The 12774-nt window shown below is 46.8% G+C and overlaps 1 protein-coding gene across 13 annotated transcripts in view; it reads left to right on the top strand.

The window, feature by feature from the left end:
- The first annotated feature begins 1737 nt into the window (after window positions 1–1737).
- Window positions 1738–12774, top strand: part of NUB1 (negative regulator of ubiquitin like proteins 1) — a 35473-nt gene continuing 24436 nt past the window's right edge. For 6 of the 13 annotated variants that reach the window (XR_015161919.1, XR_015161918.1, XM_086394849.1 and 3 more), the window contains exons 1-3: window positions 1738–1815; window positions 5057–5174; window positions 12250–12417. Coding sequence is in view for 11 of the 13 variants with exons in the window: in XM_086394849.1 (XP_086250975.1) it covers window positions 1745–1815; window positions 5057–5174; window positions 12250–12417 (357 nt within the window). In the remaining 2 variants the exon portion in view is untranslated. Of the gene's footprint in view, window positions 2044–5056; window positions 5175–12249; window positions 12418–12774 lie in introns of all 13 variants that reach the window. The other 7 variants (XM_086394850.1, XM_086394847.1, XM_086394852.1 and 4 more) reach the window with 2 other exon arrangements.

Raw genomic sequence — 12774 nt, 5'->3', positions numbered from 1 at the left:
ACTGCAGCACACCAGGCTTCCCTGTCTATCATCAACTCCTGGAGTTTGCTCAAACTCACGTCCATTGAGTGGGTGATGCCACCCAACCATGTTATCCTCTGTTGCGCCTTTCTCCTCCTGCCGGAAATCTTTCCCAGCATCAGGGTCTTTTCCAATGAGTTGGTTCTTCCCATCAGGTGGCCAAAGTATTGGAACTTCAGCTTCAGCATCAGTCCTTCCAATGAATATTCAGGGTTGATTTCCTCTAGGATTGACTGGTTTGATCTCCTTGCACACATTTCTCTCCCCTAAAATGGATTTAGGCACACATCCCAACCCAAGGCTTCTTCCCCCGGGGGGCAGAAGGGCACCAGGAGGAGGGGTCGTGCTTCCCTCTCCTTGTGGAGGGTGTCAGAGAGTTTGCAAAGCCTTTTTCAGACAGTCTGCAGCTCCTGGAGTGATTCTAGACCCAACACTGTTTCAGGAAATGTCTGCGCTGGGGCAAAGGGGAGAGTGGGGCACTGATACTATCTTCCCGGGTGAGGTGGAGGCTGGGCAGCTTGCCTAGGTCCCCAGGGCTGAAGCCAATTGCCACGTGCAGGGCCCAGGACAGTGCTAGAGCAGGTCCCAGGATGGGCCTTGGATTTGGTTAACGTTCTGCCCAAGCGAGCTCGGGCCTTGGGTTTGGAATGGAAGGACCAACAGTCTCATCCGAGCGAGAAGTTTCTGGGGTCTGCCGTGGGCTCTATCTTGTCTTCCCATTCTTCGGTCCGGTCTTACCAAACATGGATCTAAGCATCTCTGGAAGCTATGCTATGACCTGTGCTCAACCAGCGGGCTCTGCGCTCCATTAGTTCTAGACACCCCTGTCTTATGTCCTCACCTAGACACCGGACCCAGGCGTCAGGCCAGAGGGTTAGATGACTGAGTACAGGGGTGGGCAGAGCGCTTTGGGAGCAGGCGGATTGCCACAGGTCCTGTCAGCAATAGCATGTGGAGACAGGGTCAGTAGGGCCAGCAAAACCAGCAGAGTACGAGGGCAAGGGGCCGGGAAGTTCACCAAAGCAGAGGCCAGGGCCGGGTGATGCACGGAGGGATGAAAAGCTGGACTTTTAGAGGGGTCATCACGTTAGGCCCAGTCCGGGGGTGGGATGGGAGTGGGAGGGCGGGGGCGGACCCAGCTGCACTTAAGTCCAGACTTTCCCGCCGTGGGGGAGAAGGGGCTTGTTGCAAGGTGCTCTGGCCTCTTTCGAGGATTCTGGAGGAATGAAGTCAAGCTCAATTTCCTCAGAAGTCAGGTAAACTGGGCCGGCCAGCGGTCCCGCCCAACACCGGCTTGGTCCTCAGGGGCACGGCCCCCGGTCCCCAGGGTTGCGGGCTGAGTCTTCCCGCCAGCCCCGCCTCCAACCCCCGGCAAGTGCCCCGGGCGGTCAGCGCCCAGGGTCCTTCTCGGCCTCCCCTCCGCCCCGCCCACATCGGATCCCCCCCGCTCCCCGGCTCTAGCCCCGCCCCTCACCCCAGCCCCGCCCCATCCTTGCCCCGCCCTTCCGCCTCGCCCCCCTCGCCCCGCCCCTCGCCCCAGCTGCGCCCCATCCGTGTCCCGCTCTCCTGCCTTAGCCCCGCCCACAGCCTACCCACAACTCCGCTCGGCCCCCTCTTAGCCCCGCCCACACCCCTGCTTCTCGGCCGCGCGGGGGCGGGGCGGGGCGGCCCGGCGGCAGCGGCGGCGGCCTCGGCGGCGGGGGCGTGGCCGGCCTCACCCGGAATGAAAATAAACGGCGGCCGCAGCCGCATCCGGGCACTCGGCGGGTCGCGGCTGGCGCGGCTGTGGCGCAGGTGAGGAGTTGGCGGCCGAGCGTCTGGTCTTTGACCCGGGTGTCAGTGGAGCTGCCCGGCGCCCCAGATCCCCCTGGGCGTGACCCCGACGCCGACCCCGCCCGGGCAGCGGCGGGAGGTGGGCGTCCTGCGCGGAGGCTGGGCCGGGACCGGGGGCGGCGGGTCGGGGCTTCTGGACGCGCCGGGCCCTTCGCCCGGCCCTGGGTTTGCTCTGGACTGACGTGGGTGGTGGGTATTTAAAACCAAAGATTGAAATGTTTTTGGAGGGAGGCAGAGAAACATGTGTATATGTTAAAATTACTCACTAGCGATACAAAAAGCTTGAGTCGTAACATTGTTTTTCCAAATATGCCATTTGGGATTTATGTGCTATCAAAGACAGATTTTCTTTGCTGTTTAATGAGAAAACGCGGTTTATTTTCTCCAGCCGTGACGATCTGATTCTGTATGTTTCTCAACGTCTTCCCACACTCTTTATTTTTTAATAGAGGATTCTTGTAATAGTCTAAGAGAAAAAGTAGTGTATTTTGAATAAGTATGTGTGTGTTTGTATATGTTTGAAAACCTCTGGATAAAGGCAGCGTAGATCGATTTATTTTAAAAATGAAAGTGAAATGTTACAGGAATGATTTATGCCCTTTCACTTTCGGATTAGAGCAAGGGTATTAATGAATTTCTGCTTTTTGACGGGGGCTGTGACACCGAACATTGTGTGGCACGCCTGAAACTTTCAGTTTTCCATTTAACATTGAAAACTGATTTATTAAACCATTTCCCCTTTTGATTTGAGTTAAAATACATATCTTCGTTTTTTTCTGTTGCCCATGAGTGAAGTTTTGTAAGTTTCAAGACAATGGTTTAATCTTTTTTTCAAACATTAAGTGGTGGACTAGAGACCCTTCTTGTTGTGTATTTGCTGGTGGGTGGAGTGTGAACCACACACTAGGTTTAGGAAATTCTTTGAGACTTCTGCTTGGTAGTTACTTGGATTACAGAGGGCTGTGCATTCAGCCTTCTAAAATAGCTTGGCTTCCCTGAATGGCCCTTGAAATGGTTACCACCCGCTCACAAGTGATACTTAATTGCGAATTTCTGAACATTTGTGAGCGGGACTTCCCCTGCGGTTCTGTGGTAAAGAATCTGCCTGCCGGTGCAGGAGGCTCAGGAGATGTGGGTTTGATCCCTGGGTCAGAAAGATCCCCTGGAGAAGGAAATGGCAACCCACTCCAGTATTCCTGCCTGGAAAATTACATGGACAGAGGGGCCTGGCAGACTACAGTCCAATTTTATGTGTGAGAAGCGGTTTATTAGTGCTTGAAAATCTGAGATTCTTTCTTAGGTTACCTGGATGCACACATCCCCCTCTTTGATGTGTTTTCTCCTTTTTCCCTTCTCCCCCCTATCCTGATTACCCTCTTTCTTGCCCCCAAATTGATATAAAGTGGATTTGAACTTTCTTTTTAAAGTACTTACTTACAGAATACACTTAAGTTGTCAAACTTGATTTAGAAATCAGGTGATTTGAGTTTTGAAGAGTGTGGCATACAGGCCCTGAATAGAAAAGTTGCTCATGTAGGTTATGTTAAATCTTACCTACTTTTCCACTCTCTGGAACACGTCTCTGTCCTTCAGGGGCTAACAACCTTTGACTTTGCTCACTGCTCGTGTGACTTGGCTGCACGGCCCCATCGGCTGTTGCGCTGTCTGGCAGCCTCGCCCACCTTTGAGGTGCTAGTGCTAGTGAAGGAGGCGGGAAAGACTCCGCTGCTGTGTGAGCCCAGGACAGAGAAACAGCAGGGACTTTGTGAGAGACGGTAGAATGCAGTGATCCAGCGTTGTGGGCACAGGTCCCAGGACTAGTTATGGTGCTGCCTAATCTTTCATCCTTGAGCGAGTCATTTTACAAACTTGGGCTGTGGTTTTTCATGTGTAAAATGATGACCAGCCAGTATTGATTTGAATAGGACGTGTAGATCTGCTTTTATGCTTCTATCAGAAAATATCATGCAAAACTTTTCTAGCACTGTAAACACTAAATTTTTAACTTAATTCTATTATTTTTAAAAATATTTGTTTATTTTGGTGGGCCCAGGCCTTAGTTGTGGCATTCAGATACTTTGTGGGGCATGTGGGCTCTGGTTCCCTGACCAGGGATGGAACCCAGCCCCCCTGCATTGGAAGCACAGAGTCATAACTCTGGACCACCAGAAAAATCCCTAAATTTTCAATTGTAAAATTTCAGATATAGAAAATGTATATTATTGATAGTTCATGGTTCAAGCTAGCTTTTCTTCATATTTACCTGCCAGGGTGATTGCTCTTTTGTGTTAAAATAGCCAACATACAGAGCCACTGTATGTTGGTAAATTCTTTCCCACAGAGCCACTGTGTTGAGTTGTTTAAGTTTGCTACTGTAAGGATTTATCTTTCTTATTTTATCTTTCCCCTTAGAGAGTGATAGCAGGTTAAGAAATAGAAGGGGCTTCCCTGGTGGCTAAGTGATAAAGAATCTGCCTGCCAATGCAGGAGATGTGGGTTCAATCCCTGGGTCGAGAAGATTCCCCTGGAGAAGGAAATGGCAACCCACTCCAGTGTTCTAGCTTGGGAAATCCCACGGACAGAGGAGCCTGGCTCCTCTGTCCATGGAGTTGCAAAGGATTTGGAGATGACTTAGCCACTCCAGTACTCTTGCCTGGAAAAATCCCATGGACGGATGAGCCTGGTGGGCTGCGGTCTATGAGGTCGCTAAGAGTCGGACACGACTGAGCGACTTCACTTTCACTTTTCACTTTCATGCCTTGGAGAAGGAAATGGCAACCCACTCCAGTGTTCTTGCCTGGAGAATCCCAGGGACGGGGGAGCCTGGTGGACTGCCGTCTATGGGGTTGCAGAGAGTCGGACACGACTGAAACGACTTAGCAGTCAGTAGCAATAGCTATCTAAAACACACAACACACCCAAGAAATAGAAAAATTACTTAGTTACTACATATTAGCAACTTTGAAACATGTATTCTTATGTAACATATATAATTGGATATATGATACATATTTCAGTTTGCATGTAATATACATATCTTTTAGAGAAGTTTGGAGCTAGTTAAAACCTAGTCTAAAGTACTTTAAACTGGACAGGGAGGAATGGAGGAGACCTCTTGCTTACCCAACAGTGTGTTGGGTAACTTATGCGACACTTTGAAATGTAGTGCGGAGTATCATTGATATACTGTTTTGCTTTCAAGGATGGCACAAAAGAAATATCTCCAATCAAAATTGACCCAGTTTTTAAGGGAAGACAAAATCCAACTTTGGAAACCTCCATATACAGATGAAAATAAAGAAGTTGGCTTGGCATTGAAGGTATTTCTCCTTTAAGATGTTGTTAATTAGCAGTGTTGTAAGTCTCCTTGGTAAGTAAGATTCTGAAGTCACCACAAATTGCCAGGCACAAACAGGTAGGCTTTCGGCATAACCAGAAACAATGGTGATAAACAGGTTTCCATATTTTACTAGCAGTTGGCAAGCTTATTTTTATTTAAGAAGATTTTATTTATATGAGAATGTTTATCTGATGATTTTGGCATGTGCCATTTCTAATGCTTCACAGTGAAGCATTAGACAATACTGTAATACAATGTAATACATGTAATAGAACTATTAATCTGGGTGTTCCTGCTGGGGGGGCAGTGCCAGAGGCAGAAGGTTCGTGTGTGGCGTGTTCCGGGCTGGTGTTCAGACCATTCTCTGCCCTCCTGGTTAGCGTGCTCAGCTCCAGAACACTGTTTCCCTCCCTAGCTTTGTTTACACTATTGACTATCTGTTCATTTTTCCAAATTACATTTTCCTAATAATTGTACCTCAGTTTTTTATGGTCTCATCAAAAACGGCCTCACTTTCCCTAAGTGAAATTTCTAGAAATTGAGGTTGGCTTGCCTTTCTAAGCTGAGAACATTATAATAATTTCTGAGCGAAATCTCACTGTGTTGGAATGTCCTAGAACATACTCCTCTTGTTTTCTCAGTCTGAGTGTATTGTGGTAAACAGTGTAACCTCTGTCAGGGAGTAAGGGTTGTCAGGAGGGCATCGCGTCATCCTGTGCCGTGACACAGTGATGCGCTTGGGAGGTGACTGCTGTGTCAGGGTCTTGGAGTTCTCTCTCTCCTGTTCCTTACAGGACTCCCGTTTTTTGTTTTTTGTTTTTCAGTTTTTGCAAACCTCTTTGCAGACCTTTTCTTCTGAATTTGCTTGTTACATACAATCTCTTGGCTTGGGAACTAGGTGGGGCTGTGACTTCTGTCCCCAGCTCCTGGCACAGAGCTCCTAACACCCTTGGAATTCCCAAGTGGTGAGGCTGATAAAAGGGGCAAGAGAAGAAGGGAAGCCCATCAGCTGCTGCTGCAGTATGCTAATTTAGAAACAGCAGTGGTTTGGTACCAGGAGAGTCACCGTGGACGTAGCGAGAAGTGATTGGACTCTGGATATGTTTCCAAGGAGAGCCAGCAGGTTTTGCAGGCAGATTGGATGTGGAGAATGAGAGAGGGAAGAGGGTTGACTCACCCAGGTTGGGCCTGAGCTCCTGGTGGAGTACAATTGCCATAAACTGAAGTAGGACAGCCCAAAGGAGGTGGGGAGGAAGACCAAGCACTCATTTCAAGTCAGTCGCTCAGTTGTGTCCGACTCTTTGCAACCACATGGACTGCAGCACACCAGGCTTCCCTGTCCATCACCAACGCCCAGAGCTTGCTCAAACTCCTGTCCATCGAGTCGGTGATGCCATCTGACCATCTCATCCTCTATCGTCCCCTTCTCCTCCCACCTTCGATCTTTCCCAGCATCAGGGTCTTTTCCAATGAGTCAGCTCTTCGAATCAGGCGGCCAGAGTATTGGAGTTTCAGCTTCAGCATCAGTCCTTCCAATGAATATTCAGGACTGATTTCCTTTAGAATTGACTGACTGGATCTCCTTGCAGTCCAAGGGACTCTCAAGAGTCTTCTCCAACACCACAGTTCAAAACCATCAATTCTTCAGCACTCAGCTTTCTTTCCAGCTCCCACATCCATACACGACTACTGGAAAAACCATAGCTTTGACTAGACGGACCTTTGTTGGCAAAGTAACGTCTTTGCTTTTTAATATGTTTTCTAGGTTGGTCATAAGTTTTCTTCCAAGGAGCAAGCGTCTTTTAATTTCATAGCTGCAATCACCATCTGCAATGATTTTGGAGCCCAAAACAGTAAAGTCTGTCACTGTTTCCACTGTTTCTCCATCTATTTGCCGTGAAGTGATGGGACCAGATGTCATGATCTTAGTTTTCTGAATGTTGAGTTTTAAGCCAGGTTTTTCACTCTCCTCTTTCATTTTCATCAAGAGGCTCTTTAGTTCTTCTTCACTTTCTGCCATAAGGGTGGTGTCATCTGCATATCTGAGGTAATTGCTATTTCTCCCAGCAGTCTTGATTCCAGCTTGTGCTTCATCCAGCCTGGCATTTTGCATGATATACTTTGCATACAAGTTAAATAAACAGGGTGACAATATACAGCCTTGATGTACTCCTTTCCCAATTTGGAACCAATCTGTTGTTCCATGTCCAGTTCTAACTGTTGCTTCTTGACCTGCATACAGATTTCTCAGGAGTCAGGTAAGGTGGTCTGATATTCCCATCTCTTTAAGAATTTTCCACAGTTTGTTATGATCTGCGGGTCAAAGGCTTTGGCATAGTCAATAAAGCAAAAGTAGATGTTTTTCTGGAACTCTATTGCTTTTTTGATGGTACAGTAGGTGTTGGCATGTTGATCTCTGGTTCCTCTGGCTTTTCTAAATCCAGCTTGAACATCTGAGAGTTCTCGGTTCACATATTGCTAAAGCCTGGCTTGGAGAATTTTGAGCATTACGTTGCTAGTGTGTGAGATGAGTGCAATTGTGCGGTAGTTTGAACATTGTTTGGCATTGCCTTTCTTTGGAATTAGAATGAAAACTGACCTTTTCCAGTCCTGTGGCCACTGCTGAGTTTTCCAAATTTGCTGGCATATTGAATGCAGCACTTTCACAGCATCATCTTTCAGGATTTGGAATAGCTCAACTGGAATTCCATCCCCTCCACTAGCTTTGTTCGTAGTGATGCTTCCTAAGGCCCACTTGACTTCACATTCCAGGATGTCTGGCTCTAGGTCAGTGATCACACTATTGTGGTTATCCAGGTCATGAAGATAATTTTTGTATAGCTCTTCTGTGTATTCTTGCCATCTCTTCTTAATACCTTCTGCTTCTGTTAGATCCGTACCATTTCTGTCTTTTATTGTGCCCATCTTTGCATGAAATGTTCTCTTGGTATCTCTTAAGTTTCTTGGAAGTGAAAGTGAAGTCGCTCAGTGGAGTCTGACTCTTTGCAAGCCCATGGACTATAGCTGCCATGCTCCTCTGTCCATGGGATTTTCCAGGCAAGAGTACTGGAGTGGGTTGCCATTTCCTTCTCCAGAGGATGTTCCCGACCCAGGGGTTAAACCTGGGTCCCCCATGTTGTAGGCAGACGCTTTACTGTCTGAGCCACCAGGGAATTAATTTTTTTGATGAGATCTCTATCCCATTTTATTGTTTTCCGCTATTTCTTTGCATTGATCACTGAGCAAGGCTTTCTTATCTCTCCTGGCTAGTCTTTAGAACTCTGCATTCAAATGGGTATATCTTTCCTTTTCTCCTTTGCCTTTCGCTTCTCTTCTTTTCACAGCTATTTGTAAGGCCTCCTCAGACAACCATTTTGCCTTTTTGCATTTGTTTTTCTTGGGGGTGGTCTTGATCACTGCCTCCTGTCAGGCCCTCTGTGTATCAGATCTGATCCCTTGAATCTGTGTGTCACTTCCACTGTATAACTGTAAGGGATTTGATTTAGATCATACCTGAATAGTCTGGTGGATTTCCCTACTTTCTTCAATTTCAGTCTGAATTTGGCAATAAGGAGTTCATGATCTGAGCCACAGTCAGCTCCCGGTCTTGTTTTTGCTAACTGTATAGAGCTTCTCCATCTTTGGCTGCAAAGAATATAATCAGTCTGATTTCGGTGTTGACCATCTGGTGATGTCCATGTGTAGAGTCTTCTCTTGTGTTGTTGGAAGAGGGTGTTTGCTATGACCAGTGTATTCTCTTGGCAAAACTCTGTTAGCCTTTGCCGTGCTTCATTCCGTATTCCAAAGCCAAATTTGCCTGTTACTCCAGGTATCTCTTGACTTCTACTTTTGCATTCCAGTCCCAAAAATGAAAAGGACATCTTTTTTGGGTGTTAGTTCTAAAAGGTCTTGTAGGTCTTCATAGAACCGTTCAACTTCAGCTTCTTCAGCATTACTGGTTGGGGCATAGACTTGGATTACTGTGATATTGAATGGTTTGCCTTGAAAATGAACAGAGATCATTCTTTTGTTTTTGAGATGGCATCCAAGTACTGCATTTCGGACTCTTTTGTTGACTATGATGGCTACTCCATTTCTTCTAAGGGATTCTTGCCCACAGTAGTAGATATAGTGGTCATCTGAGTTAAATTCACCCATTCCCGTCCATCTTAGTTCACCGATTCCTAAAATGTCGACGTTCACTCTTGCCATCTCCTGTTTGACCACTTCCAATTTACCCTGATTCGTGGACCTAACATTCCAGGTTCCTATGCAGTATTGCTTTTTACAGCATCGGACTTTACTTCCATCACCAGATCAAGTGCTTAGTTTTGGGCAAAACAAGTCTGAGAGTTCAAGGTCGAGGTATCAGCCAGAGGTATTCTGGAGCGAGTTGGTGATGTATAGGTGTGGCTTGAAGCAGTGAGCCTGGCTGACATCACTAAGCAAACAAGTAGAGGAAGGAAAGTTGTGTGAAGGCTGAGTCCTGGGTCACTTCAGTGTTTAGAGTTTGGAGAGATGACAGGAGCCAGGTGGAAGGGGCAGCGAAGGAGCAGTCGAGGTGGAAGGAAGGAGGAGAGGGTGTAGAAACCAAATGAGGAGGCTGGAGAGTCCGCTGTGTCCACGGCTGCTGACAGGTCAAGTTCAGGTAATTGAGGAAGGGGCTTGGTGAGGTGGAGACACTGAACGATTTTGATAGGAACTTCAGAATGTCCGTGTGGAAGCCGACCGGCAGAGAGTAGAGATTTAGAGGGGTTGGAGATATCAAATGTTGATTGCTCCTGTTCAGTTTTTTTTATTTTCTAATTTAGAAAAGGATTCACTGAAGGATTCCTTTAAATTTGCCTTTCCTCTCATATAAATATCTTTAACAGACCCTGACCACTTAAAGGCTGAGGGGTAAGGAAATGCTGACATGTGGGAGCCAGTGCACTTGAAGATAGCTCATAATTGAAAGCGAAATCTGTTTTATTAGGGCTATAATTAGCATCCTCGAGAAGGCCCTCTGTCCCACGGGAAAATTACCCCCGTTGAGTCAGGCAAGCACAGGTACCCTGGTGACCCGGCCTGTGCTCTCCTGCCCAGAGGGAACTCCCTGGTTGCTTAGCTGGGCTCCGATCAGAGGAGGGAGCCTGGGCTCTGAGGTCAAGGTGTGCAGGCGCAGTTCTGCTGCTGCCTGTTGGCCTCAGCGAGTTGCGGGAGATCTCTGGTCCCACTCTCATCACTTATGAAACGGGGGCCGTGGTACCTCCATGATTAGGTTGCTGTGAGTGTCTGAGAGAATATGTGTCCAGTACCTGGCTGATGTTTATTAGATGTAAGTACTGATGTTAATGGGCTTCTGTGGTATCTCAGTGGGCATAAAATCTGCCTGTAGTGCAGGAGACCTTGGTTCCATCCCTGGGTTTGGGAAGAAGATCCCCTGGAGGAGGGTACCACTCGAGTGTTCTTGCCTGGAGAATCCCTATGGACAGAGGAGCCTGGCGGGCTACAGTCATGAGGTCACAAGGAGTCTGAGCTCACGTGACTGAGTGACTAAGCACAGCACAAAGGTGCTGGGGGCTTTCAGGATGGGCTCCTTGCCTGCAGGACCAAACTGTTATCAGAAGCATGGAACTTTCAGCCCCACCCTGCTCCAGCCTCTGGGGAGGCCAGAGGGCACAGGAGATCCCACTGGTCAGCAGCGGTCAGTGATTCAGTCAGTCATGTCCGTATAATGGAGCCTCTGAAAACCCTGAAGTGACAGATCGTGGGCTTCCAGATGGGCAGATGCGTCCGTTGGCCAGAGAGGAGCACAGCACAGGCAGCAGAGTCCTCTGGTCCTGTCGGGACCCTTCCGGGCTCTGCCATGCGTGCACCTCCATCTGGGTGTCCATTCCTTCTCTTTATAATGAATTATAAAAATAAGGGGAGCATTTTCCTGAGTTCTGTGGTGTTTGTTCTAGCAAATTGTCACAAGGGGCGGGGCTTGTAGGAGCCCTCAGCTGTGAGCCCAGTCAGACAGAAGTGTGGGCAACCTGGGGACCTGCTTACCTGCTGCCTGAAACGAGGGCAGGCCTGTGGGATTGAGCCCTTAGCCTGTGGCGTCTGCCTCTGATTCAGTAACTCCATCATTCGTGACAGAGTTGAATTGTAGGATATCCAGTTGGTGTCAGAATTGATTGGTGTCAGAAGGGGTAAAAAAAAAACCTTCACAAGGTAATTATGTTTATGTTTTCTAGAGAATTATAGAAAGTTTTTTTGAAGTATTTTTATTGAAAAGGCTTCTGTGTTTTCCAGAGATTAAAAATAATGTATACTCTTGAAAAAAGCTGTATGTATATAATTAACCACAAAAATGATAGTGTTTTCAAAAATACATTATACATATCACCAATATTGGTGTTTTCTTCCGGTCATTTCCTATGTGATTGTTTATTTAAAGTGTGTATTATAAATAGGTTTATATGAATTTTTAAAAAAGATATTCTGATCTGCTTTGTAACTTTTATATATCAAGAACATCTCCCTTATTAGAAATACATACTTAGACCATCATCTAAGCTGAGTTGTTCTCACAAATTAGAAAAGATAGAAGCTGTTCTGTTTTTGTTTTTTGCCCGCACTGTGCAGTGGTGAATGGTTCAGTGCTCCTTAAGGTACTCTCGTACTGACGTTTGCCCGCACTCTGCGCTGGTGAACGGTAAGATGTTTGCCCGCACTCCGCGGTGGTGAACGGCTCAGTGCTCCTTAAGGCACTCTCGTACTGATGTGTACTGCAGTCACATGAGTTGCCACCTGCCTTTCTTTTCCCCCAGCGTAATCCCAACTATTTTCACTTTCTCTAGGGAGCCTGTTTTCCTACCCTTCGTTTTAATTTTTTCCTGGATCCTCTAAACTCTGTGCCTCTCAAGATGTCAAGCCACTGTCTGGATCTCACTGTAACAGGGCCGAACGCTGCTCGTCGGTGGGCTCGCCTTAGGTTCTTGTGTGCACCGCTGTGTGTTTCGCTGTTCTTTGAGTTAGTACTGCATTGATCTGTGGGGTTTTTTTTTTCCTTCAATTTTTCTTCATAGGACCTTGCTAAGAAGTACTCTGACAAGCTAGAATGTTGTGAAAATGAAGTAGAAGAGATAATGGAAGAAATACGTTGCAAAGCAGTCGAGCGTGGCACAGGAAACGAGCACTACAAAACGACGGGGATTGCCACAATCGAAGTCTTTCTACCTGCACGGTTAAAAAAAGTGAGTAGGTTCCCCAGATTTACAAAGTTATTCATGCTCAGTTACCTTAGTGATGTGATTAAAGAAATAATGAGTTCTTTTTGAAGTTACAATCCAAAGATAAAATTCTTTTAAGTTGCTTTACATATTGAACATTAATAAACCTAAAAGTTAATTTTATGGATTCTTAAAACTGGAGCATCTACAAGGTAGTCTGGGCTCCAGGCATCACAGAGCTATGCATCACAGTCTTGCCTTTTCTAGAGTTTGAACAATCGTTTAGCAAAAATGGGGAATAAAAGATTACTTCAGGTTTTCTGAAACTGTAGGCAGTAGGACACATCACACAGGAATTCATCTTTCTTTTTCTTTGCTGGT

Source organism: Bos grunniens, chromosome 4 (assembly GCF_055505025.1).
Source record: "Bos grunniens cultivar Pamir isolate PY7600 chromosome 4, Bosgru_T2T1.0, whole genome shotgun sequence".
Classification (NCBI taxonomy): Eukaryota; Metazoa; Chordata; class Mammalia; order Artiodactyla; family Bovidae; genus Bos; species Bos grunniens.
The sequence above is the reverse complement of the archived record's forward strand: the minus strand, read 5'-3'. Positions and strand labels throughout refer to the sequence as shown.